The following is a 26,348-nucleotide window of genomic DNA, read 5'->3' as shown; positions in this document are numbered from 1 at the left end:
TTTCTGTCTTTTTTATTTTAATGAAGGCCTGTTTGCTCATTTTTAATTGTTTGTCCCAGTCAGCATCTATACTGCAAAGTAGGCCTCAAAGCACTTAGGAAGATATGACTAAACGAGCGGAGAAAGCTTTATTAATTTAGTCAGTCTTCCAGGGTCCATCCAGGTCTGTAGTTAATGTGCAGTGCCATGGCGCTAATGCTAGTGTTACATGAGGTTATAAATAACAACCAAGTTGCTTTCTCATCCGTTTTGTTTTCGGACCATTATATAAAGTTGTATGTGATCATTTCTTGTCTTATACAAGGCCAATAGACAATACAGTTAACCGGTAATCTCTAATATATGTGTACGTACAGTGTCGGAGCCATATTACCATCATAAATAAGGTTAGAAAAAGACATTAGTCCATCAAGTCCAACCTGTTAATCCTACATCATAGAGTGTTGATCCAGAGGAAGGCAAAAAAAACAAACCCTGAACGGCTGATGATAATTGACCAAAGCAGGGGACAATTCCTTCCTAAACTCTCTATATCATAATATTATTAAATATACAATATCATACAATATATTATTCCAAGTTGCACTCATACCGTAGGAGTAGCGAGTGCTCAAGAAGGGGATACCACCCCACTGTAATACTGAGAGGAAACCCAAGGCCACCAATTGAGTAGATTGCCAAGTGATGCTTTTATTGCAGCCTAAAAATGCTTGACGTTTCGACTTGTTTTAAGTCTCTGTCAAACTCTACAATAAGATGTGTAAACTAAGCGAACGTGACATACATACAATTTAATGTAAAATATGAAAGTTAACAATTAAAAGTACCAAGCAGGGGGCTAAAATATCACAGTATGTATGAGCTGATATAGTCCAGTTACATAGGGAAGGTATATGATCCATGTGTACAATATTGAGTGCGCTTTCCCACCCATTAGAGGGTGGATTCCTGTATTTGCTATGACAGGTAAAGTTAAACTCCATAAAAGTATCTCATACTGTTATTGTCAGCTAGAGACCATCTCATGTAGGAGATCCAACAAGGTTCATAGTTGATATATCAATAATTACCAACTATTACTGTTATGGGATCTCCTACGTGAGATGGTCGATAGCCAACACTGTATCACAGTATGAGATACTTTTATGCAGTGTACCTGAACCTTTTGTAGCATATATAGAAATCTGCCTTCTAATTACGTGTCCCTTTGCAACTGGTTTGAATAATTTTTTTAATTTCTCACGGAAGTTTATTACAGTTGAGCAATTTGAATTGAAGAAGCTTTGTCAATTTTTTCAAAATCTTTGGTTTGTGTTTGAATTGAATAGTTTCAAACCAATTCTCCTGGAAATTGGTATATAACCTCCTCTAGTCCTCTAAAACACAATTTTTTATCTTGATTTGTTAATATTTTAAGAAAGTTTTATAATTTTCCCACACCCGTCCTTCTCTCTAAGCTATGAGATGAATCTCCAAAGTAAATACGGCGAGATAAGGATTCAATTCAGTGCCTGAATCTACAAGCCAACCTATAGATATGATCATCTCTAGTAAGGATTGAAAACTGATCCTAAGCACAATGCATTGTATAGTGTACATGATATTGAATGATAAAATAAAGCATGTTGGAAGTACAAGAATTGAACCCTATTCATTTTTGAGCTTGATGTTTCATCATTTTGTTCAATTAGTAGGAACGAATGCTTACACAAATATTTGTTCCTGATAATAACACAATGTAATAATGTGGAGATCACCCAATGAGTCAGTTGATTCATCAGTTAATTTCTTGATTTCCATTGGATAGAAAATCATCATTCCCTGGCAGCACACCACCCTGTGTAACTTGGTCTCTACTGGCAGCACACAATGAAGGTACATGATGGGGTTATAGGAGTTGGACCTCGTGCATGTTCCTGCATTACCTTTGTGATTAGACTGGTGCAGAATGAGAGCTGACCTACATATTGAGGGAGATTTCATAAAGTATTGGTGAATAGACCAGTACAGAGTTAGACTACCCAGTTTTATTCTGTTCCAGATAAACCACACTAGATGGTAATAGTGGAGTAGCAGGGGCAGGTAGCAACCATAGCAGCTGCTTTGGGACCCACAGTGCCAGGAGGCCCTAGTGTCTGCAGTATTGGGTGTATGTGTGTGCTGTGTATATACTGTATATATCTGTATAGGATGTATATATGGTGTGTATTTACTGTATGTATGTTTATGCTGTATTTGTGTATTTGATGTGGATATGCTGTGTGATTATACAAATATGTATATTTTTTAAGGGGGAAGTGGGTCCCATTTAGAAGTCTGCTTTGGGGTCCTGTCTCCTAGTTAAGCCCCTGTGGAGTAGTTTTATGGTGCCTAGTCAAGGCCACAATACCTTTTCCTGAGACCACTCTACTTTTTTGGATAAATCTGAAAAGTCCCTAAAAATGGTCTAATGGTATTTCAGTTAGAAATGACTCCAGAACTGGATGGTGTAGAACGGTATAGATTGTTTAGTTTCCCCATTCAGACAACCTCTTAACCAAGTCAGTATTGGAGAATTGCTCTTTATTCAACTATAAACAAAAGTCTGTACTGGATACTTCTCTTACTGTTCAACACGACTAAATTAAGGTTTTGATGGAGAAGTACGGTAAGTGGCTTCTAGACTTCTCTAGTGCCACTTCTATCAGGGTTAACAGGCACAAAAATATTATCCACTGCAGTTTAAGTTCTTGAGCTTGATGACACAAAATTTGACCATCGCTGTTTCTGTCCTTGTAAACAACCTCAATGCTCGTCAAAAATGGGTGAATGGTAAATAATCTTTCTGGGAACATTGTGGAAGGATTTTGTTATAAAAATCAAAAATGACTTTTTGCAAACTATGACTTTGTAAATGCTAAATGGATATTCATTATGGTTGATATTGTCTTGTTCGTCAACTTTTTGTGGAATGTATTTGAGCTTCTTTACATTCATGTATGTTAGCTCCTAAAAGTTCTTAGTGGGCCAGTCCATTGTAATAAGATAATGTCATGAATACTAATGTACTTAACATTGATTAAATTGAGATTGAGACTTGGCAGTTAAACTCCACACAGTCAGGAACCATGAAATGTCTGAAGTGGTCTTACAGGGAAGTATAGACACTCTTCCGTACCCTTACTGAGAAATCCTGTGGAGAATCTGATTTTTCCTGCTGCTTCTCAAGATCAGTCCAAGAGGGAAGCCAACAGGTCACAAATGTACGACTTCCCTAATTAACACCTATTTATTCTGTTGACCCAGTCTTAATTATCACCAGAGCTACTGATGTGTCTGCGGAAGAACGGTCATTTACGAGGTTTATGATGGCTCCAGAGTATAAGGGAAAGTAAATAAATGCACACGTTTCCTGTAAAAAGAGAAGCTGTTCAATAATGGCCGAAGTACCGTCTAGACTGGATTTATGGTGTATGAACTGAAATGTGTAAAGTTGTTTGGTCATATCTATTCATTCCCAAATCTGACTGTGAAAAATTAAAGGACTTTCAGTTCTACCAACTTTGATTGTTATCCCCTATCCACAGGATTGGATATATCTCTTGGAGAGTTGATTAGAACAGATTGATATTCCCTAGATTGTTATTTTTATCCACTATCCACAGGATAAGGTACAACAATCTGATGGGTGAAAATCTGACTGCTGGGACCACCAGTGATCATGCCAATGGACCCCTGCAGTACATGAGAACAGGGTCTAAATCTAAGGTGACAGGTTAAACTTGTCTTACCACTATTCCTCTACCACTCAATTCTATAGGAACGTAAGAAATTGTTGAGCACAGTGCTTGGCTATCTCTGTTGGTATCCCAAAAATCAGAATGATAACAAAGCTTAAACCTCTAAAGGGTTGTCCATAATGTGATAAAACAACAAAATAAACCCCTCTAGGGGTGATTACCTGTCATACATGTACATGTGAATACCTTAGACCATTAATTTCCTCACCTATGATGCCTACATGTATAGCACAAGACCACTGAGGACTCCTTGAAGACCACTCATTCCACCAAAGTACCTTTGGAGTATTTTACAAGTTACTTTGTTTTTTATCATTAAATTGTTTGCCTTAGCTTAAAATTAGCCTAAGTCTAATCTCATTTGATATACATCAAAAGTCACAAATACAGGCAGTCCCCGGGTTACATAAAAGATAGGGTCCATAGGTTTGTTCTTAAGTTGAATTTGTATGTAAGTCGAAACTGTATATTTTATAACTGTAGCTCCAGACACACAAATTTTGGAGTTTTAAAAATTTTTGCTGTAATGGAATCAAGGATTATCAATAAAACTTCATTACAGACACCTTACAGCTGATCATTGCAGTCTGGGACTATAGTAAAGCATCCAGAGAGCTTCACCAGAGGTCACAGTGGGCGGAGAGGCACGTCTGTAACTAGCGGTTGTCTGTAAGTCGGGGGATCACCTGTATATCTTTGACTTTAAGTCACAAGTTTGGAGGTTTCAGTACCTTAAAGATATCTTTACATTGTCGAAAACTATTTCTTATTTAGAAAGAATGGCTAAATTATTTAATTTTATTTTAAACTACTGATCTTAGTATACTGTATGTTTATCAGCATTGTGTGGGTTTGCCAGAACCTATTATAAATAAAAATGGTAAAATATACCACATTCTACCTCCCTGAGCCCACCAGGGAGGTCCATCCGGGATTCTTGGCCTACCGTGAAGGCAGTACTAGAGCGGAGCTGACCTGCCTGGAGGCACCTTCAAGAAATACTGTATGTTTCTGGAAGAAAGCAAGGGCACAGCATGTTTTACAATCACCTTGGCATTTAATATGTTATTATACGCTGGTCACTGCTCCGCTTATGACTATAGCAAGAGGTTTTATTCAGGAGGAAGCCGGTATATTGAGGATTATGCTTAGCCATTCCATTACACTGGACTTTTTTTTTGTTATTTAAAAATTGCTAAAAATAAAATTCCTACAGGTCAGCAATAGCTTCAAGTTAACTCTTTGTCTACTGAAATGTTCTGTGACAGAGATTTACTGCTTCTATTATCGCTTATTGGTGATGAGTACATTGCAGAAATGAAACAGTTAAGGGACCAGTCCAGAGTCTGCCCATGAAAATCACAGTAAAGGGATTGTACTGCATCATTGTGATCGCCTTCTAAAAGTGATAACTATCGAAAATGACCAAGGCAGATCTCCATCCATCATAGTAAACCTCAATTTCTTTTTTACATATCTCCTTGTGGACCGACCTCTCTCTAGGATCCTGGAACAGAGGCATTACACACTTACCCAACACATCCATGTCTACCCTTTATGTACAGCACTTCCGTACCTGACAGAGGCTGCATCGCACCTGAAACGGTGCAGGAGGTGAAATAATCACCACAATCCAGGAGTGCTGCCTTGATCATTTTCTATATAATTGGACTCTTGGAGCATTAGACGCAGTTCACATTACCATTCAAACCTCTGTTATTTACCTTAGTAAAAAAAACTAAGGTTTAAAATATCAATTAAAAATCACATTGACATCAATGTAGAAGTTATGCCATCTGTTATGTTCAGTTATGTTATGGCGGGTATCTGTTATCAATGGGTTTTATTTTATGGAAAAAAATTACAGTGACTGCAGTATTTTTTTTTCCTTTTTTTTTCTTTTTTTTTTTTTTTTAAAAGCCTGCATAAGAATTTTTACATTGAATTCAATTAACAGATAGTTAGAAACAGTATCCACTTTTTTCTTTCAGTTATTACCATTTTTTTTTAAATATATATGTATACTGTGTATATAGAGAGAGATAGTACATATATATATATTTTTACACACCCTTATAAATGGCTCCATGAAGGTTGTAAAACTTTGTGTTTTTGTACATTAGGGCACAGGTAAATAAAGAAAGCTTCAGTTTTGCAAGGAGTCCTGCTTCCATCCAGTTCATTGCATGTTTTGATTGGTTGGAGACAGAAAAGGTGGCACTTGTTTGGTTTGGACTAGATCTTATCAGCTCAGTGCCGTTCCCCAACCTGTTTTTCTATATATAGACATAAAGAAAAATAGATAGATAGATGATAGATAGGTGATAGATAGATGATAGATAGATGGATGATAGAAGAGATACATAGAAGAGTTTGATATACATTGTATAGACATTAGATACAGATCGATGAGTGCTCAGTAACTGACATTTCTTTAGTTATGTTAAGTTTATTTCAGTTTATCATCCGTTGGCAGTAGTGTGAACTTAGCCTTAAAGGGCACCTACCACCCCGATTCTACCTATAAAGGTAGAAGAGGTGGTAGGTGGATGGATGGGACGTGAGGATAGCCCTTTTTTGGGCTAATCCTCACGTCCCGGGTGTCTTTTAGAAAACTTTATTACATGTATATGCTAATTTTTTTATGCGGCTACTGGGGCGTGGAGTAGCCGGACATGAGGCTACTAGTCGCGGCTACTCCACGCCCCAGTAGCCTCTTTACTCCGCCCACCAGTTAATCTTCGGCGTGCAGCTCCTGGTAGCTGCGCGCCCTCGTCCGAGCCCCCTGGCTACTGCGCATGCGCAGTGGTTCCGTCCCTGGAGCCGCGGCCGCACAGCCGAAGGGACCCGGACGAGGGCGCGCAGCTACCAGGAGCTGCGCGCCGAAGATTACCTGGTAGGCGGAGTAAAGAGGCTACTGGGGCGTGGAGTAGCCGCGACTAGTAGCCTCATGTCCGGCTACTCCACGCCCCAGTAGCCGCATTAAAAAATTAGCATATACATGTAATAAAGTTTTCTAAAAGACACCCAGGACGTGAGGATTAGCCCAAAAAAGGGCTATCCGAACGTCCCATCCATCCACCTACCACCCCTTCTACCTTTATAGGTAGAATCGGGGTGGTAGGTTCCCTTTAAGGAGAGCATCCTGTCTACCCTTGCTATTTGTTTTTATTTATTCTATATGTATGTATGTATGAGATAGCTACAAAAAATTTTTTACTGAAATAAAGTAAAATCTTTATTTTTTTTAAATTTTTTGTATTAATTTATTTATTTTCCTCTTTTTGCAGTTTTTCATAGCTCTATAAGGGTACTTTGACATTGGATATGTATATATATATATATATATATATATATATATATATATATAATATTTATATCCTGTGCTAATTAAATTTCATAGTCATTACTACTATGGGACATGGGAAACATTTGCCAGACATTATTATTATACATTATTAGTCAATATTGACCTGTATCCTCACTTATTTACCCTCAAGAACTAAATATACCTTTTAATAATGTGTTTTGCAAGCTATGATTACTGCTTATATCCTCAATATCAAGCATAAATAGACGTCATCCCACGCTTCTTCCATTTAAATGGATGAAATCATTTTCTATGTTTAATAAGCTTTTTTATGTAACAATGGAATGTGTAGGATAATGTCATTGTAATAATTGAAAATGATGGCACCTTCTATAGAAAAGTTCTCAGTGTTCTGTAAATATACATTATTAACCATTAAGAATAAATCAGTTTTGCTCATAACCAAAATAACACTAGAAAAATGTAAGAAAAAGCCTACTATTATTTCACAGCAGGTTAATGTGATATTACATATAAATGTTCCAGTACCCTAGCAACATTGAAGTGAAATGCTTATTCATATGTCTATGTATTACTCCAAACGTCCCCCCTTAAACAGCTGGGGGTGTCAAAACATACACTGATCTGTCAATCGACTACATTATAATTTCACCAGCTCAAGAGAAGCCGAATGCAAAAAGCATTAGAGAGCAGCCTGGTTATTTGGGCAATTTTATGTCATCTGCTGGGTCAGTTTATTGCCTGTAAATATTAATACATTATTTCTATATACAGAACATCTATACTTAACAGTGGGTTGAGAAATGATTTTGATGGCCAATGAACAGGTGTGTGTTTTGCACTTGAGGTACATACTTACAAACATTTCCTAGAGACAATCAAAAAGGTATTACAGTTACATCTAGTTCTACAACCCATGAGATCCCCCCACCAACAATGATAATGGGGTCTCTTGTGCCCTCAAATGAAAGGAGCAGCCGATTGCTCATGCTTAGCCACTATGTATTCATAGGAATGCTGAGCCAAAGCAGTGAGTCGAGCATAGAAAACTACTGCTCCATTCATTTAAGGGCACCCATTCACACGATTGATGGGGGACTCATGGTCAGCAAGTTAACCTCTATCCACACAATGCAACTGAATTTAACCTGCATATCCCTTTAAGTCCTGCTTCCAAGACACCATTTAGCATGGGCAACCAAATGGCCCTATTGGGTGGTGTATGGTTACACTCCACCACTTTCCATACTGTAAATTTGCTAGGATTGATATTGAAAATTGTGGACTGCTCTAGGGAATTCAGGACTGTTGATATGTATCAAGATATGGTATTGTAATCTGTTGTAATAGAAGCTGATTTATAGACTGTTACTTAAATCTGTTAACTAGAAATGACAGATTGCTAATGTAGCTATACATAAAATGTATAATACAATTTTTCGAGATGCACACAGACTTTGATGTCAGACCTGGGATGAGTTAAAGGGTACATTTGATTTCAGCTGCCTATGTATATTGTGTTTTTCCTGGGCTTGCAAGGGTTGTCTGTTCAGGCTTAAACAAGTCCTTAGAAAGACATTTTAAGAGCCTGTAGTTTTAGGTCTGCTGCTTCAGCAGTGTCAAGAGTTCCAGAGCGATGTTATTGCCCGCAGCCTCCACCGTGTGTGTTAACATGTTCAGTGCATGGGGGTTACATGATGTGTTTCAAAGTAGGTCAGGTCCAGACAACTTTTATTCCAATCAAAAGTAAACACATTAATGTCACCTTTAAGTATAGCATATCATGAAATGTTTGCCTGCTAGTTACGCTCTTGCAAGTGCCTAAGACTTTGTATGCACAAGGTGGATATGGGAGGTTTTTTGTCCTTTCATACAAATAATTAGTGTTCATCGTCAAAAAGCAAATATTTTGTGCTCTGCGGCAGATTACCAAAGGAACAAAAAGAGTTAAGTATTAAAAATATAAAACATATTTACTCACCCTAATCTCCTGTATCGGGTATCCATCATTTATTGAGAATCGTACAATACGGGCTCCATGATATAATAATAATTATTTCATAGGACCTGACAAAATTTATAGAATTTTATAATTTTCTGTAATGTTGACATTACAGGCACATTAGTGTTCTTTGTAAGAACTAGACTACCTTCAAAGAACTACCTCCACCAGGATGAAGGATTGTAAACCAAGCACACTTACATGCTGGTGTGTCCCCCCTCTGGCAGGATCTGGTCTTTTTTAGCTTTTTATGCCCTTCCTTTTATTATAAAAGGTTTTTAAATGCAGATGAGTCGGAGGGGCTCAATTAGCAGTGGCAGAGCCTGGAGCCCCTCAGGCTCATTTCCACAAATTGTAAAGCTTTGCAAAAACCAGAGCATATAAAGGTAATAGAAGAGCAGATCCTGCTAGAGAGGGCACACAGCGGCAGGTAAGTGTGCTTGGCTTACAATCCTTCATCCTGGAGGTAGATTTCCTTTACATAAGGCCTTATGCGAAATAACCCGTAATGTCTCCATATAAAGCTGGAAGTGAAATTCAGGTGCAGTAAATGGTTACAGGAACTTGAGAAACAGCTGATTCTTTATTTTCATCGTCTGGAAACACAACACATTTTAGGGTTCAAAAACTCCCTTCAGAGGGAATGTAAAGGGTTCTGTGTTGGATAAGATATACATCAGACACTAATGATAATCTGTGCTTTACAAAGGTGGCCAAGCACATGCACTGGTAAAATGTTGATGCCACTCCACCCCATCCTCTACATAGACCAATATATCTTTGTATAGAAGATTTGGGAGGAATAATAATAGTAATAATAAATATCTATATAGCGCACACAGATTACACAGTGCAGCACAGATCTTGCCAAACCGGTCCCTGTCCCCAATGGGGCTCACAACCTAATCAACCTACCAGTATGATTTGGAGTGTGGGAGGAAACCGGAGAACCCAGAGGAAACACCCGTAAACACAGAGAGAACATGCAGACCCTGGGACAACATCACTACAAGGCTGTAGCTTTTCAAAAGATGTTGAATAATAGTAATCAATGTCAACATTATGGTTTCATGTACAGTGTTCTGCTGTGTGTGCATGAGACATATCTAAGTAAGGAACCGTTATCGGGATCAGCCCTTGTACTTCTTGCTTCATAGCTCAATTTTTGGATCCCATTGCTAATCAGGGACAATAGGGGTTAAAGTTTTTAGTTTAGATTTATGGTTTGTCATTTCTTGTAATCTTTTGTTCTCTCATAAGTGATGATGTTTTGGAATGCTAATCTCCAATACATCCATCTACAAAATGAAGCCATGAATACTTTTCTTCCTGTAGTAATAGTAATAATAATATAGTGTATATTATTCTCTCCAAGTTAAATCTATGCCCATTTTTTTCCAATAAACTGCTATTTTTCAGCTTTTCATATCTTTTTATCTGTGTGGAATGCTCTTGTATTTTCTCATGATACATTGTATCTATGATCCCGGATTTTCAGGTTCTAGAAATAAAGTCTCCAGATTCCCAATAACTTTGATTTGCTGGTCTGCATATCCGAGAGACCACACAACCACAATAAATTTTACCTCTAGCCTTAGCAGAACAGAAACATATACTTATTTATTTTTACAACCTACAAATCAGACTAATCTGCTATGGAACCTGCATATAATCTGGTAATATCTATCAACGTATCGCTAGAAACCTGCGTGTGCTGTCACAGCCAGCGAAAGCTTCCTAGAGCATGGTAAGATATGAACGTCTGACCTTCTTATGAGGTTATGCATTATTCTCACCACATTATGACATTGTATATGTTGCTTTGTTATCGCCTATGTACCGTATTACTGCTTTTTTTGGCTCAATCTTGAATTCTAATCAGCCCCGTCCCTGCAGCTGTATATCCGCTCCTCTATTATAGTGCAGGCATCTTTTGGCAGCCAATTATTTATCATGCGCCTGCAAGCTACTAATTTTTCTGTTCTAGATTACTAAATTTTAACTATCAATTGTGTTTATAGCAGGGCTTTTATATCTGCTTCATCTAATTAATCTGTGGAGTAATTCTACCGGCTGCTCTGATAGCCCTGGCTTGTGTCATAAATAATCTCAGTGGCAGGTATGTCATGGAGAACTAGATATTCCTTGTCTTCCCAAGATGCTAATGGAACCAGTCAAACTTATCATAAGCTTTCAAGTCTGTTGACAGCCATGCCTACTTTTTACCAGAAGCTGCACTAGCATGGCTGTCACTATGTCAGATTTTGTTATAAAGTTTGTTGGGGTGAAATAAGTTCATATTTTTGCTTTTCCGGTGTCCTGCTTAACTGTTTTTTTGAAGTAGAGCCGCAGTAGTAGAGGAGTGTACTCAATGTCGAACCGGCATATGATGGGCCTATCAAAGATGCCAATCTTGAGGGCCCACCCTCTAACCATAAAATTTCCATGTAGGCTTTATCATCAATAAGATAAGATTTAATAATCTATAATATTTTTAAATCAACCTATATGAAATAGACTAATAATGTTAAATGAGCATTCCATTCAATTCCGAACAAATTTGTCTTCTGCTACATTTTTGGGGCCCATTGTATAGTGTTAGAATCCCCTAATGGGCCAGTCCGACACTGAATGTACGGACTGTGTATCGTACAGTGACGAAAAATCAGAGTGAAATTAACAAACTCCAAACATAAGCTGCAATAGACAGCTGCTCCCTTTGCCTAGGTTTATTATTTTAGTATGGTCCCACCAATCCTTGTGCTTGAAAACTGATTTTAGTATATAACCAATTATAGTCCTCGAAAACACAAAAGGTCCTATTGTATTTAGTTGAGATCAATGGACATTTTAAATGAACATTTCCTTATTTCAGTCCTCAAGCATGGAGTGTCCCATATGAACTGGTCATGGTCGCAGCAGTGATGGCACCACGGCCATTCATCTTAAGGTTGTGACATGTAAGGCCACTCAGTAGCTAGGTAATACGTTGTGATTAGTTTAATAATAATGCACAATAATAAATACATGGTACCCTAAAGAATAAAATAAATAAAGTAAGAATACATCTATAAATCATTATGGATGCCAGATTAGTAGGACACTCTATGTTCATAATCAAAGACCAAGATGGAAGAAATTCCTCATACGACACAATTACAAATAAGTGGCATAATTAAACATTCAATGAAAGAAAAATGAAGAGGAAAGTAAATAAGGAAGTATTTTTATTGTTTCTCTATTGAACCAACAGATGGTTTACAGCATGTAATCTCACTGGATTTTTTATTACGTATGGCTGTGGTTATCAATTCACATAATTAATATTGTTATTTTCCTAAAAATTTGTTACAATAAAGAATAGTGTTTATGCAGGATGATGAATATACCGCGTGTCCTGCTGCAGGCTCGGCTGGTAGCACAATGGTTATGTTTTTGAGGGAAATAACAAATATTTAATTTGGTGAAGATTAATAGTCTATTCCGGATGGAGCCTCTTCTTGGTGCTGTAGATTAATACATTCTCTGAGCGTTCACATCTGCCGCCTTGTGATTTCCCATTGAAGTGTTTGCTCTACGGAGAAAACATCTTCACTATTGACCTGGATATAGACACATATGTCTTTTCACGAGGTTTGCCATCACAATCTGGGATTCCAACAGCAGCGATCAGTCTGGAGACTTTCAATTAAGGCTTCCACTTTTCTACAGTTGTTTCTTGGGGAAAAACATTTACACCACATGGGCCGAGACAGCTGATAAGCTTTGCTCCAGCCTTGAAAAAGAAATTGCCCGCTGACTGTAATGAGACGTATGTCCAGCAAATTTTCCCTTTTCCTCCGGGAGTATCTTCACTGTGTGTGAGAATCAATGATTATTTACTGTCGTTAATTCTGTTAATGCCGCTGCGCGCACAACACGGGAATCGAGTACTGGAACACGTAGTACGAAAGAGAAAACAGAAAATTAAAGGTTCCTTCCATGTATTTCAAAAAGATTAGGATAACTAGTTTCTTTGAGCGTACTCTCAGTTTGTGGCATGCTGCACGCTGTTGTTTTAAACGAGTTTCTGTTATTTAGTGGTTTCTACAATTACTTTACAAGGACTGGAAAATAAATTCATGGATTACGCTCTGTGCACATACAGCACTTAGGCCAACTGGGAGATGTTTAGATTACTTATGTGTTATAGGTAGACATTGCTTCTCTGTGCATAGAATACTAAATCCATTAATCTGGATTTATTCTTTCCTAAGAAGTTTTTTTTTCAGTTTTTCAACCTCAACCAGGTAAGTATATGAAACGATGAATCATGCATGGAGCAGTTTGACTGCATAACTAGATTGCATGTAGCTGATGGATAACAATAATCAATCATCTTAAAGCCGAGTGTTTGTTCCTCAAAGAACATTTTCCAACACAAGACCATGTAAGATGATCTGCTTCGTACCCATGAAAGTAAAGCTTTGATCGTTACCCTGCATTTTCTAAACCCATAGAGACCCTGAATCCATGAGAGTATTTTATATTGGTATACATCCTTTAGACGATGTAACAGAATGACCATATTAGTAAGGTAGACAGACTTTTATATATTGTTATTTAAACTGGATTTTTAGAAGTCAAATGTTGATGGAAAATATGCAATTTTGATAAAAGAAGACTAACCACATCAATGCTTAATCAGTTTATCAAGGACAACACAACATTAGCCCCTCTTCCTTTTTTGGGGCCATACGCATTAGACCATTTTTTCCAATGTAACCTGCAATTTGCAGAATTAAAAAATAATAATTTCAACAGTCCCTAAGGAAAATGAGATAAGTCTGGTAGAGCTTTACTTCTCACCATACAGATCAGATGAATGATTTGGCCAACCTAGCAAATATGTATATGTGAAGGGAAGGAGGAATCTGTTCTTAATGACAGTCGAAGCTGGAAGCTCCATAGCTTTTATAGAATCTCCCACTTTGATATGATGTAGAGGTGACAGGTACACATAGGTCCATGAGAACCCAAAAGTCATTCCATTGGAAGACACAAGTATTATAAATAGCATGTGCTAGTTAGCTCATGATAAATCTTGTATTGGGTTCAGTAGCTTTAAGTCACTGTATCTTTCTGCTACGTTCATACTATGAACTGGATATAATTTTATAGGCCCCAGTTTCATGGGAACTGGAAAAGTATCATATAATTAAAAAAAAAGTTTAACTTTCCGGTTGGAGGTGGACAAATTCTTCTTGACTGTTGTACTTTTCCACTACATGATTACATGATTTAATAAGATGATGTTTTCCAGCTGTTGTTTGTAAGGACTGTGTTCTAGTGGAAGAGAACATGTTGTAAAGTGTTTTTACCTATTCAGTCAAAATAAGTACCAATAAGATTTGGCCTTTTTGTTAACCTCTGCGCCCCCTTTCTCCAACATTGTTCTACCGTAACCTCAAGGTTAAAAAGTCTAAGAGGCATCTAAAAGCAACAAAAGACAAAGAGGATACAAGGAAAGTGCCTCCATGAAAATTCATGAAGAACATAACATTTAAGGGCTGGTAGGAACTTTTTAGAGGCATTTTGTGATCAACTATTTCCTTGGCATCAGGTAATTGATGGATGATGCCAAGGCTTCCTTAGACACAGGTCAACGCACAAATGTTTTTTATAGAGCCATTTGTCTGGTTTTAAGTACCTTGCACATTCAATGAGATCCCTATGTTCTTATTTGTCATTACGGTACAGTTTAACCATTTGTTTACACCTGTGTACTCAGAATATAAAATGGCTTAAATTGATTTTTTAGCTATCTATCTTTACCTTTTTAGCTATGCTCAAAAACACATACATATAATAAAATCCAGTTGCAGTAAAGTAACCTACTTGAGATTGTGATACCTTTTAATAGCTAACTGAAATATAAGATGTTATAAGCAAGCTTTCGGAATTGCTTGGCCTTCTTTGGGCATGTTTTTTATATAGACACATACAAATGAAATCACTACGCACAATGGGGACAATGATGGGCACAAATGGGCACAAAACATACAATATTGTCATACAATATGGTCACACAATATTGCTAATGTAGAATGACTGAATCAGTATAAGGCCAAAAATAACCATCATATATCGTGTGATTTTAGTAAATCTAGTAACTATAACATGTCATATTATTAGGCCTTTAACAAATCTGGTCCATCTTGAGACTATGCAAAAAAAATTAGCATTTGGCATTTTATCGTGACCATGCTCTGCTCCTATTCGCTTGAAATATAGGTTGAGACAACTTATTGGTGCTCGTTCAGCCCAGACTGGCTGAATATTGATGACCTATCCTGAAGATAGTATGAAAACTACCTGGATGGAACTGAATACACCTTCAGGCTGAAAATGAACACGGCCAAAATAACCCTTGGAGAGCTAATTGACAAAGGCTAATGTCCATTTTTCATAGCCTATTTGACTTTCTCTGGCTTCCGTTTTTGGTGGATCCTCATAAACTATAGTCCATGAGTGTGGTGACATTTTTCACTAGGACATACTCTACTTTTTGAAAGATGTGTCACACAGTCTGAAAAAAATTATGATTGTGGGCAACGATCCATTAAAAGCATTGCAATTAGTGCAGGCGTGTGCTCTCATTTCCAAAATCGGACGGCATGCAGCGTATTCCGCTAGCCTTGAGGTGAGGATCATTGAGGAACAGATTTGCTATGCATTGCAGTTAATATAGAAGCACAGTTTATCTCTGTATACATTATATCTTTGCATTTTTTCACTGTTTGACCACCTTTTATTTTTTTTCTGAACTCAGCGGGGCTGGGAGGGGATGATCTTTTGCCAATAAATAATGACATTTATCAGTGATCAAAACAAAAACAATAGAATGCATAGATCTGAATTATTTATGTATTAAATATGAAGAAAGGACATCAATAATAAATGAGTGCTTTAAACCATGAATTATATATGACAATTAATAACTGATTGCTTACAACAATAAGCGGCCATGAATGCTTATTAATATTCATTCTGAAATTTGCGTGGAAAGTGACAGGCAGAGACCTTATAATTTACCAATATTCCCTTATACTATTGTGGAAAGTTGAAATCGCAGATTTTTACATAAAAATTGTAGTTTTAATTGTTTCTCGTTTACATACCTCTACTTATGTACACGCATAAATGTTAACAGCCACCTTTGACATGAAGTTTTCTTCTGACTTACTATAGTAATTAGATTCTCCATCTCCTAGAGAATGATAAGCCGTGCTTCTATGTATATTATCCTGGTGATGAGTGATGTGACTTATTGTAGTATCAACATTAGGTCACAAAATAGATATTTTCTCGGTATGTAGGTGGAGGGATCCATTTTTAGAATGTCACGTTGTGCAATGCAGAAAGTCGCTTTACCGTTATTATCATCAATATAATTAACGTGAAGTATTTGAAATTATAATTGAACTTATTCACCAAGAATCATTTACATAATTAAGTTTAAAAAAAATGAAAATAAAACTGCATATAACTCGCTATTCGCTAATGTTACACATAATTTCAGCAAACAGTATTTTATTTAACAATAGAGTGTATTATCATGGAATTATTCTGCAAAATCCTTATTGTGTGGCTTGTAAGGTAGCAAAGCGCAGATACTAACTTATTACTAGCATTATTTCCGTACATGGGTTGTTTCTGGTATTCCCGCTGCATTGAAGAGACTCTTGACCCTTAGCCTGGGTAAGGCCTCATACACATGAACAAGAATTCTTGTACCACAACTTAAGGGCCATGAGTGTTGCTTGCGACCCGTCAGACATCAGCGGTGAGTGTAGCTCACCCTGAAGATGTCCTTCAGAAGTGAGTGAACCTACCTTAAAGCCATCAAGAACAGGACCTTCGAAATCTTTTGCAGTGAGGGCAGTCGATCGCGACTCCAATCGCGTGCGCCAAAAACCCGGGGCAATACAGGGAAAAACGGCGCAAATCGGAAATATTCGGGTAACACGTCGGGAAAACGCGAATCGGGCCCTTAGTAAATGACCCCCACACTGTATTTGTGTCAGATAACCAGAATTCTGACTGTTGGGACCAACCAGACGCACCAAATAATGTGCTGGAGAACTGTTGACTGTAATCCATTTACTTCTATGGGACTGAGCAAGCTTAATGTCCTGGCAACCCCATAGAATTGAAAAGAAGACCCAGAACATTATGAACATACTCAAGGGAACATTTGAACTCCTATTTCCTGGATCCCTGGAATTGACCTAGTTTGAATCCCATGTGATTAGACACGTGACCTATCCTGTGGATAGAGAGTGAAAGGGGTCCAGTAAAACAAAATGAAAGTTATAATGACTAGTATACCCCAGTTAGCCAAGGAACCCTGATCCGATCCCACCAGCTCCAGCTACTTGTGTCAATTGGAAGGAGTAATATTACTCATTTACTCCTAATCCTTTTTTTCTAGTATAAACTGTAATACCTTTCTCAGCCCATTACTAGAGTGGTCATGTTTCCTGAAGGAAGTAGCCATTCATAGACCTCCTTAAAGGTCATCAAACCTCAGTTTTATGCTTAAGTAAAGAAAAGTGTGTGTGCCGCCACTGATTGAATAATGGGGGTGCTATATTCTGGATTTGGCTAGCCTTCTTAGTTTTAGGATGAGAGGAGATGTAATAAATAGAAATTTATTGGAGTGGTCGTCCATACCGGACTGCAGCATATTGTATTCTAGCCACTTTAACCTTCATTGCAATTTGTAGTTTCTCCTAGTTTTTTATTATAATTCCCATTATGCTCATATTTGTGCTTCCTATTGTATGAAGGAGTCTGAATATTCTCTTGGTTTCCTGTGGGAATGACATTTTTTCTTGGCGATTGCACTGGGCACTGGAGCTGTAATCCTATGCTATTATATTTATGCCCTGAAGCTGTAATCTTTATAAATTCATTCCTTTGACCCATGCTTAGCATAAATGTGCTCTGTACAGGAGTGTATAGCCGCTGTGACTATTTCTTATGCAAATCCTATGTCCTGGAGAGATCAGACACAAGCTATATGGCATGCATGTATCTACTGTCACCTGGGAGAAGATACTGCTGTTGGCTTTTATTACTGAGCTTTCCCTCCAGAGACAGGGACTAGAGCTGAGATGATATTTGAATGATGTAATTTTTTTGAGTGTTTTGCCATTTTTACTTCTGTTTGATGTGTGAGAGTTGAAACTTTTCTTCTTTGCTTATTTTAGATTTGTTGCAGTGCAAGCAGCCCGCCACGCACAGTCGCAACCTAAAATGTGAAAACGGCTTTCTGGGTAGGTTTTTTTGGTTCCTATATGTGCTTCTCTTTAAAATGCTGATAATTGATACTATCACAGAAAGTATTTGATCAAGGCAGACTCCCTGAAATGTATGCACTTACAACAGCTACAACAGCAAATTGCTGTTTATAGGAAATGCATTTAGTATGTTTCAAATCTCTTTAGTATGATTGGTGAAAGGTTAGGATTTTTGGATTGTGGTGGCTACAGTTAAACAGTTAAACCCTACCTAACTTTTATGAATATTAATACTACAGTGTAATGGGGGACTAGGAAAACAGACACAGACAGTAAGCCCTAATTCTTAACCCACCAGACACACTCGACCCGCTTACTTGATCAACCCTAAGAAGTGGCCAGTAACTGGGTGCCGATCCCTTCCCGTGCCAAAGTGCAAAACAGCCAAATAAAAATCAGTGCAAAATGATAGGTACAGTCGCCAGAGCCAGGTCACAACAAAGAGAGCAAATGCAGTACAAAATCACAAGGCAGTAGAATAGTCTGACCACACAAGCCAAAGGTCATGACACCAGGAAATCAATGATCAGACTCCTTTATAGCCAGCAACCCAAGGTCAGCTGTCAGTCACAATGGGTTAACTAACGATGAACCAGAGCTCAGCTGCAGAAAAGGGACTGGGGTGACAACATAGCCAGGTGAAGCTGTATTCACACTTCAGTTGTTTCAGAAAGGCACAAAGATAGTATACCTGTATCAGCTGTATACCACAGTCAGAGGACACCAAACAGATGTTACGTACAATGTGTATGCGTAACAGGATTAAAACTACTTATTGACATTATTTTACTTGTATTCTTGATTTTTTAGCAGTTCCCCCCTCTGTAGGATCTATCAATCATTCTCAGCTGTTCTACACCTGGTGGTTTGAGAACAGACGATCTTGCTTCCCATACACTGCAGCTATGTCTGCCTTTGTTTCTCCTTTTTCACTTCTCCTCTCCTTAGACCTCTGGGAGCTGGACTTGGAGGTGTAGTGGTAAAATCTAGTCCAGCTGAAATGGACTTCAGGGTGAATAGGAAAGGGCAAGATATGTGAGAGAGAAGCACTTTATTATAATAGACTAAATTCCCATGAACAATCAATTTGGCTGCTGCAATCTCACACTGTGGGGCACACTGTATTATCGTCTCTGCGCCTAAAAAAATGTCAGGAGGATCTTTTGGGTTTTTTTGGGCGAAGAATTGTTGCAGATCATTTATAATGAGTTTGCGCCAGAAAGAACAGATGTTTCCGACTATCCCGACTCCTCCGTCTTTTTTTCCACAAGTGGGCATGGCCTAACTTTTCCACATTTTCCGTCACATTTATGTGTATTTTGTCGGCATTTTTAGGCACTATTTTTGGCGCACAATAGACCAGGAAAAAATGGTCAGAGAGCAAAATTAAGGTGTAGTCCATTTTGGCACATATCTCATTGATGTCGGCATATTTATGGCGCACGACTGATTATTACCGTCTACCCATTATTTACTTACAGCCATGCGCCACTTTAAATCATTGGGGTGTGCTTTCCAGAGACTGATCTCCGATGCCGATAGTCGTGCTTGCGCCAGAATTAGTAAACCCCCCTGTGTGTTCCTCTATAGCTACAGTACAGAGGGGCTCTGATAACGCCACCTGAAGTTTTCCGACTCATTAGCATATTTTTTAAAATTGATTTCATTTGATAACATATATAAGAAGATTACCCTAGTTAGTGATCCTAGCTCTATAAGTGCCCCCATTTTATCAAGCTTGATTCTGGTAGTGGATTTCCTTTGTCTGTAGAGTAACTTCAACATAAATTGTACAATCTCTTGCAGATAAAGTCTGAGCTTCAGACTCAGAAGTGATTTTCAAGCCTCTCGATGCATTTCCTGTGGACAGTAATTGCACATATACGAGCATGTAGTGGGCACGGTTCTGATTTGGCTGATCTACAAACATGTTCCGATTGATTTATGAATGTTTAGATTTTTTCACAGAATCTTTTTGTTGTTTATTTATTTAATTGATTTATTTCTGATGTTTCGCCACTGTTTCTATTGCCTTGCTGTTGTTTTGCATGGCTCTATATCACATTATTAGCACAATTGCCGGAGTTAGAGTTATTGTTCTGGGTAAGGGCATTGGATTGTCAGTACAAAGCTGCTGCTATGGTTACTGCAATATTTCTCCAAACATTGTGTTTTGACTGTATTAAAGTCCTGCTGCCATTTTATGTGACCTAGTGTGAATGCACAGTGCCTGTGGCTTCCTAGGAAGGGATTATGCATGTGTGTAATGTCTTTTATTGAAAGAGGAGAAGCATTAGAAATAAAAGGTCAAACGTGTGAAAAAATAATCCTGAACACTTTACATTCTAGGAATTTTTACCCCATTGCTCCCATTGCTGAGTATTGCTGAGTATTTATGTAAATTAACTTAATGTAATGTTTTTTTAAAAGTCCAGATAGGAAGAATATCCTGTACTTGAAACCACGTATAAGTATGTTATATATAGAAATATATATTTCTATATAAAAAGAGACAGATTCTATAAATGTAATGCTGCATTCACACTGCCACAAGGGGTACGTATATGTCCCCCTAGGCGGCAATGGGTGCACGGCGCCCTACGGGGGTGGTACGGTGCAGCACACATGCGGCACCATACCGCTCCGTACCCGGGAAAAAGATAGGACATGTCCTATCTTTTCCCGTATTACGGCGCCTTGCGCCATACATCCCTATGGATATACGATACGGCGGGCAACAGCAATGTGAATGTAGCCTAAGAGGTTAAGCACCCCCATAATCTTGCCAAATAAAAGGTATCTGCTATATAGATATTGAATAAAAAAACAATATATAATATGAATTACTTACTTATAGAGTTCTAACCTTTCAATTTCCAATATAATCCTGAGATTATATGCATATGCGCACAATATAGAGAACTGAGCTGTTAGAAATATCTACATATACAAAATTCTCAACTCATAATAATACTTCATATTGTGGAAAAAAAAGAAATACGAGCCCTTACAATAAAAGTGTTTCTGACATTCTAACTGCGGAGGGGTAATAAAGATATATTTAATGGCTCAACATGGCGTATTTGGAACTTGAAGAAAGATCTTAATTTACTTTATATTGCAATTTTTACATTCATTAAAAATTCCTTGGCACGGACTCTAACCAGGCTGGAAGCAGAACAAGGAATAGCAGTTGTCCTGAATGGTGTAGTTTGGCTGTTCCATTCTACTCCCAATGTAATTTCAGAATTACGGATATGAGGGTATGTGGGCGTAGGTATCATGATTGATGTATTAATATTCTGAAAGGATCTCTTTTTGGAACCCAAGGAACATGTAGAGGGCTATTAGTATTAATGACAGCTCAGACGGGGGAAATGCTATCCTGCGCAGGTGTCTGGACTAGTTTACATGGAGACGGCATGCTTTGTTAAGTATGAAGCCATACTGTGAGTGACCTAGTTGTGGGCTGGTATATGGCGGGATAGGATGGGTTGAAATAACATCTGCAAAACAGGATCTGGAAATCGGCTCCGCATTTTCTTTTGCCTTGTTCTCTGTTGAGTGAAGGCTATGGAAAAGCATTAATATGACATCATTCTGCCATATTGTACTTATTCACCAGGTAATCTCGTTTGTTCCCCAAAAATTAATGAGGATTCTGAATTTGGACACCAGTGACTTTATGAGTGATGGCATCAAGAAGCAATTAGCCATTGCTTTACAGAATGAGAATATCCCTATAATATATATTGTTCTAATGATACCATATACAAAGAATTGCTCAGCTTGTATCTACAAAGGAGAAATAAGCAATCTAATAACCGTGGGCCTCATACTAAGTAAATGTATATAATCATGTCACTTCTAATTAATGATACAATCAGCACTTTCAGGAAATAACTTGAGGCAATCTTCAAAAAATTAACATATACATGCAACACAATCAACATATTACTGCCCATTAATACTTGTTAGTGAAACATTTGTAATACTTTCAGATGCTAAGATGGAAACTAGAGTGACATGGAGTGAACAGTGACATAAACTCAACCATATGAACAAACTTAGTGAAAAACAAGCAGAACTCATAAGTGATGATACCAGAACTCATCAGTTATAAACAATTATATCAGAACTCATCAGTTATAAGCAATGATTTCAGAACGAATCAGTTAAAAACAATGACATCAGAATTCATCAGTTATAAGCAATGACATCAGAACTCCTCAGTTGTAAACAATGACATCAGAACTCCTCAGTTGTAAACAATGACATCAGAATTCATCAGTTATAAGCAATGACATCAGAACTCCTCAGTTGTAAACAATGACATCAGAAGTCATCATGGTATAGACAATGAGATCAGACGGCTTCAGTTATAAGCGCTGACATCAAAACTCATCAGTTATAAGCAATGACATCAGAACACAACAAACATTTATAATGTGCTTTCATCATAGCTCTTCAGTCATATGCAAATACATGAGAACTAGTCAGTTCTTTATGTGCCATTGGATCTCATCAGTTCAGAAAGGGAGATCGGAACATATAAGCAATAAATAGTACCATCACAATTTATTCTTAATATGCAATGACATCAGAAATCATAATTCACAATAGGCACAACCCATCTCTTATAAGAAATAACATGAAAACTCAACAGCTATAAACAGTGACATCAGACATACGGATTATAAATAATACTGTACCATTAAAATCCATCTCAAATAAAGGGGTATTCTGATAACATCAAGTTATCCCCTCCATAGAATAGGGATAATTTGCTGATTAAAGGGGTTCTTAAGAAGAAGACTCCATTGTGCCCCCATATGAAAAGAGGAGCTGTTTGTACATGCATCTATTGTCTATTCATCTCGATTGCACAGTGATAGGGGAGGTCGGTACTCAGCTTCTTCCGCCAATGTCATTGAAATAAATAGCGGACACATGTGTGATCAGATGTTCTATTCATTATAACAGACTCCCTTTCCCGGGTTCTGTGGGGATCCAAACCCTGGACAAACCCTCACTGATCAGCAAGTTATCTCATCTCTTGTGTAGGGTATAACTTAATGTTACTGGAATACCTCTTTAAGCAATTACATCACGTCAATGTATCAGTTACAGCAAAAAGTGGCTATTGATAAAATTCTCATGATACCAGATAGATGGCAGCACTTCCAAGTCAGAAATCACAAATGGTTATCAGAACACAATATACTACAAACACCTATAAGCTATAAATTTTGACACCAGAACTTGCAATTCTATGAGGGTTCAGTTATAATATTGTATGAAGAGTAGGAAATAGTTGGTGACAAAATATATATCTTAATTTTTATATTATGATCCAAATATTGATGAAAGTTCATAACCATTTTCCGTTGTGTTGGTGAAATAGATTATGGCCACTCACACTAGGGCCTCATGTTTGTGTGTCGTTGATTGCCGCCCATCTGATATTAGCATGGGAGCAGAGCTCACACTGCTGTTGTCCATTGGAAATTACTGCCCTCACCATAAAGACAGGCAGAAATAGGACCATCTCTTTCCTTTTAAGTAGTGGGAAGATGGCATGTTCATGGCTCAGTGATGCACAATACATGCACCTTGCTGAGACATAGCCCTATAGAAAGTAATTGGGCCATGACTTAGCCTCCATTTGTGCGGATAGCTCATGGCCAAAACACACAGGGGGAGACTAATTAAAACTGTCTGTGAATTAGGAGGTGGTAAAACTGGGCTTTTGCCCAGGGCCCTCTGTCCTTAAGGGGCCCCCTGCATGTGGACTTTCATGGGCAGAGGATGTATTGCTCTTTTAAAAGAACTTGAATGCCCGGGTGAAGATGCTTATCATATATCTACTGTGTATATATCTATCTATCTATCAACTATCTGTCTAGTTATATATCTCCTATAACTTGTATATTTCCTATCTATATATCTGTCTATGTAACCATTTATCTATCTAGCTTTTTATCTATTTATCTATATAGCTTCTATCATTTATCTATCTATAGCCCACTCTGTGGCCGATTGTAGCCCATTTACAACTCTCCACGCCCACTTAGCATGGAGTTGGCGTAACGGTGGCATAGGAACAATTGGAGCTGTGCAAGGGATTGCATCTATGTCAGGACTTGTATGCCAGATTTCAGGAGTACCAGCTCTGATAAATGTGGCCCAATATTCAAAACTCTTACCTACTTTACCACTCTTATAACATCTATTTCTAGAATTTTACCAAGAAACCAAGTATTAAGAGCAGCACAGAGGAATGGATTAGTCGGTGTCAGACAGTTCATGAGGTCCTCTCCTCTTCTGGTTGATCAGGCCCTCGCTGCAGGGATCTCCGTTCTCTCTCACATAACACCTCTGCATATATCTTCATATCTAATTAGATGAATGGATAGAAAAGACGTCTCCAGCAAGGAAACACAATTCTCGATTAGTTTATAGTAACGTACGTCCCCTTTGGAAAGCTTTGCCAGCATCCCATTGTTTTATTTGTATTAATAAAGAATTGGCCAGCTGCACGATACCTTCCGGAATTCTTTACGTCAGCCACAATGAGTTCTTTTAGTATTTTAGCCATAGGAAGAAAGAGAATGGCTCAGTTATAAATTGTTATGCTTTGTAAAGGCTGAGCAAGAGCACTTTTCAATAGCATTATTTGCATGTAGAGTTTTAATTAAGAGATAACTGTCGCCACAGGTTGACTGCATAAGGCTGCAGTATCCAGCAGAGAGATAAATGCCAGTGCCAAGTTTTACAGGTTGACTAGAAAACAGGGGGTCTAGAGCAGAAAATGGATTTATAATTAAAAGCATGAACAAAGTGTTGCTGAATTTAGTCGAGGTGGGTTAGACCGAAAAAAAATTGGTTATTACCTTTAGTTTCTACAAGACATTTCTCCTCCAGCTAAAATGATAACTCATCCTGGCAGTCACCGGTGACGTCTTGTAACTACTGACTATAGAGAATGATGACTTCACAGTAGTGATCATATACGGCATACGATCATATTGACTATTTTTGGTCTGGAGGTTTATGGAACAGAAGCTAATAATTGGATGTAAATTAGAAACTAAAGCAGGAAGAGGGAGGAAGAATTGCTGTGGGAGCAGGGGGATAGTATTACAGCCTGTAAAGCAACAGCTCTAATTAGCATAAATGTAAAAATTGATTTTAGAAGGAAGGAAGCCATGGATACCAAATGTAAGAAGATTAGCACAGTCACACTGCCTGGATCTATGAGTAATTATCCTTGGTTTATCATGAAAATGTTGATGTTTTGTTGATTTCCTTTGAACCAATAGCATACACATCTCTGCTTATTGAAGAACAGGAAATGAATATCCATGATCCTTATTTACCCTGACATAATCTGTCAGGAAAAAATTTGGACTTTCGCAATACACATTAGCTTAAAGGGGTATTCCAGGAATTAGCATAATTCATATACAAATGGGTCCTCAAAATATAAGCTAATGTGTAATTAGTTGCTATTTAAAATTTTGCTCCCCTTAGCAGAAAATGCGGTTGGCATACACTGTAATGAAGAATTAAAATGTTACTGGTCCTTTAATCAGTCCGTTAATTTCCGCAGGACAGAGCAGACACAGGACACAAGATGGCCGCTGGTCACATGTCCACATCACATGTCCTGCACCTGCCTGGGCAGGGTCATGTGATCACCACTATATTTGGCTGTAGTGGGTTGGTTGCAGTGCATGCAGTATGGCCAGTGTTTTGGTGATGGCAGTTACACATCATTACTATGGTAACAGAGCAGGAAAATCTGTTACATCATCACTGAGAGCAGAGCATAAGAGGAAGGAGGAGTTACTGAGAACTAAAGGATCATGGAACGTGTAGTTTCCAGTGGC

At 37.9% G+C, this 26,348-nt stretch overlaps 1 protein-coding gene across 19 annotated transcripts in view; it reads left to right on the top strand.

Moving 5' to 3' along the window:
- The window catches only part of TENM3 (teneurin transmembrane protein 3), a 1,383,253-nt gene that overhangs the window by 1,078,614 nt on the left and 278,291 nt on the right, over positions 1-26,348 (top strand). For 17 of the 19 annotated variants that reach the window (XM_072123399.1, XM_072123501.1, XM_072123484.1 and 14 more), the window contains one exon: positions 18,367-18,432. The exons of the other annotated variants lie outside the window; for them this stretch is intronic. In XM_072123399.1, the coding sequence (XP_071979500.1) occupies positions 18,367-18,432 (66 nt within the window). The remainder of the gene's footprint in view (positions 1-18,366; positions 18,433-26,348) is intronic. 19 annotated transcript variants of the gene reach the window in all.

Source organism: Engystomops pustulosus, chromosome 1 (genome assembly GCF_040894005.1).
Source record: "Engystomops pustulosus chromosome 1, aEngPut4.maternal, whole genome shotgun sequence".
NCBI classification, from domain to species: Eukaryota; Metazoa; Chordata; class Amphibia; order Anura; family Leptodactylidae; genus Engystomops; species Engystomops pustulosus.
The sequence above is the reverse complement of the archived record's forward strand: the minus strand, read 5'-3'. Positions and strand labels throughout refer to the sequence as shown.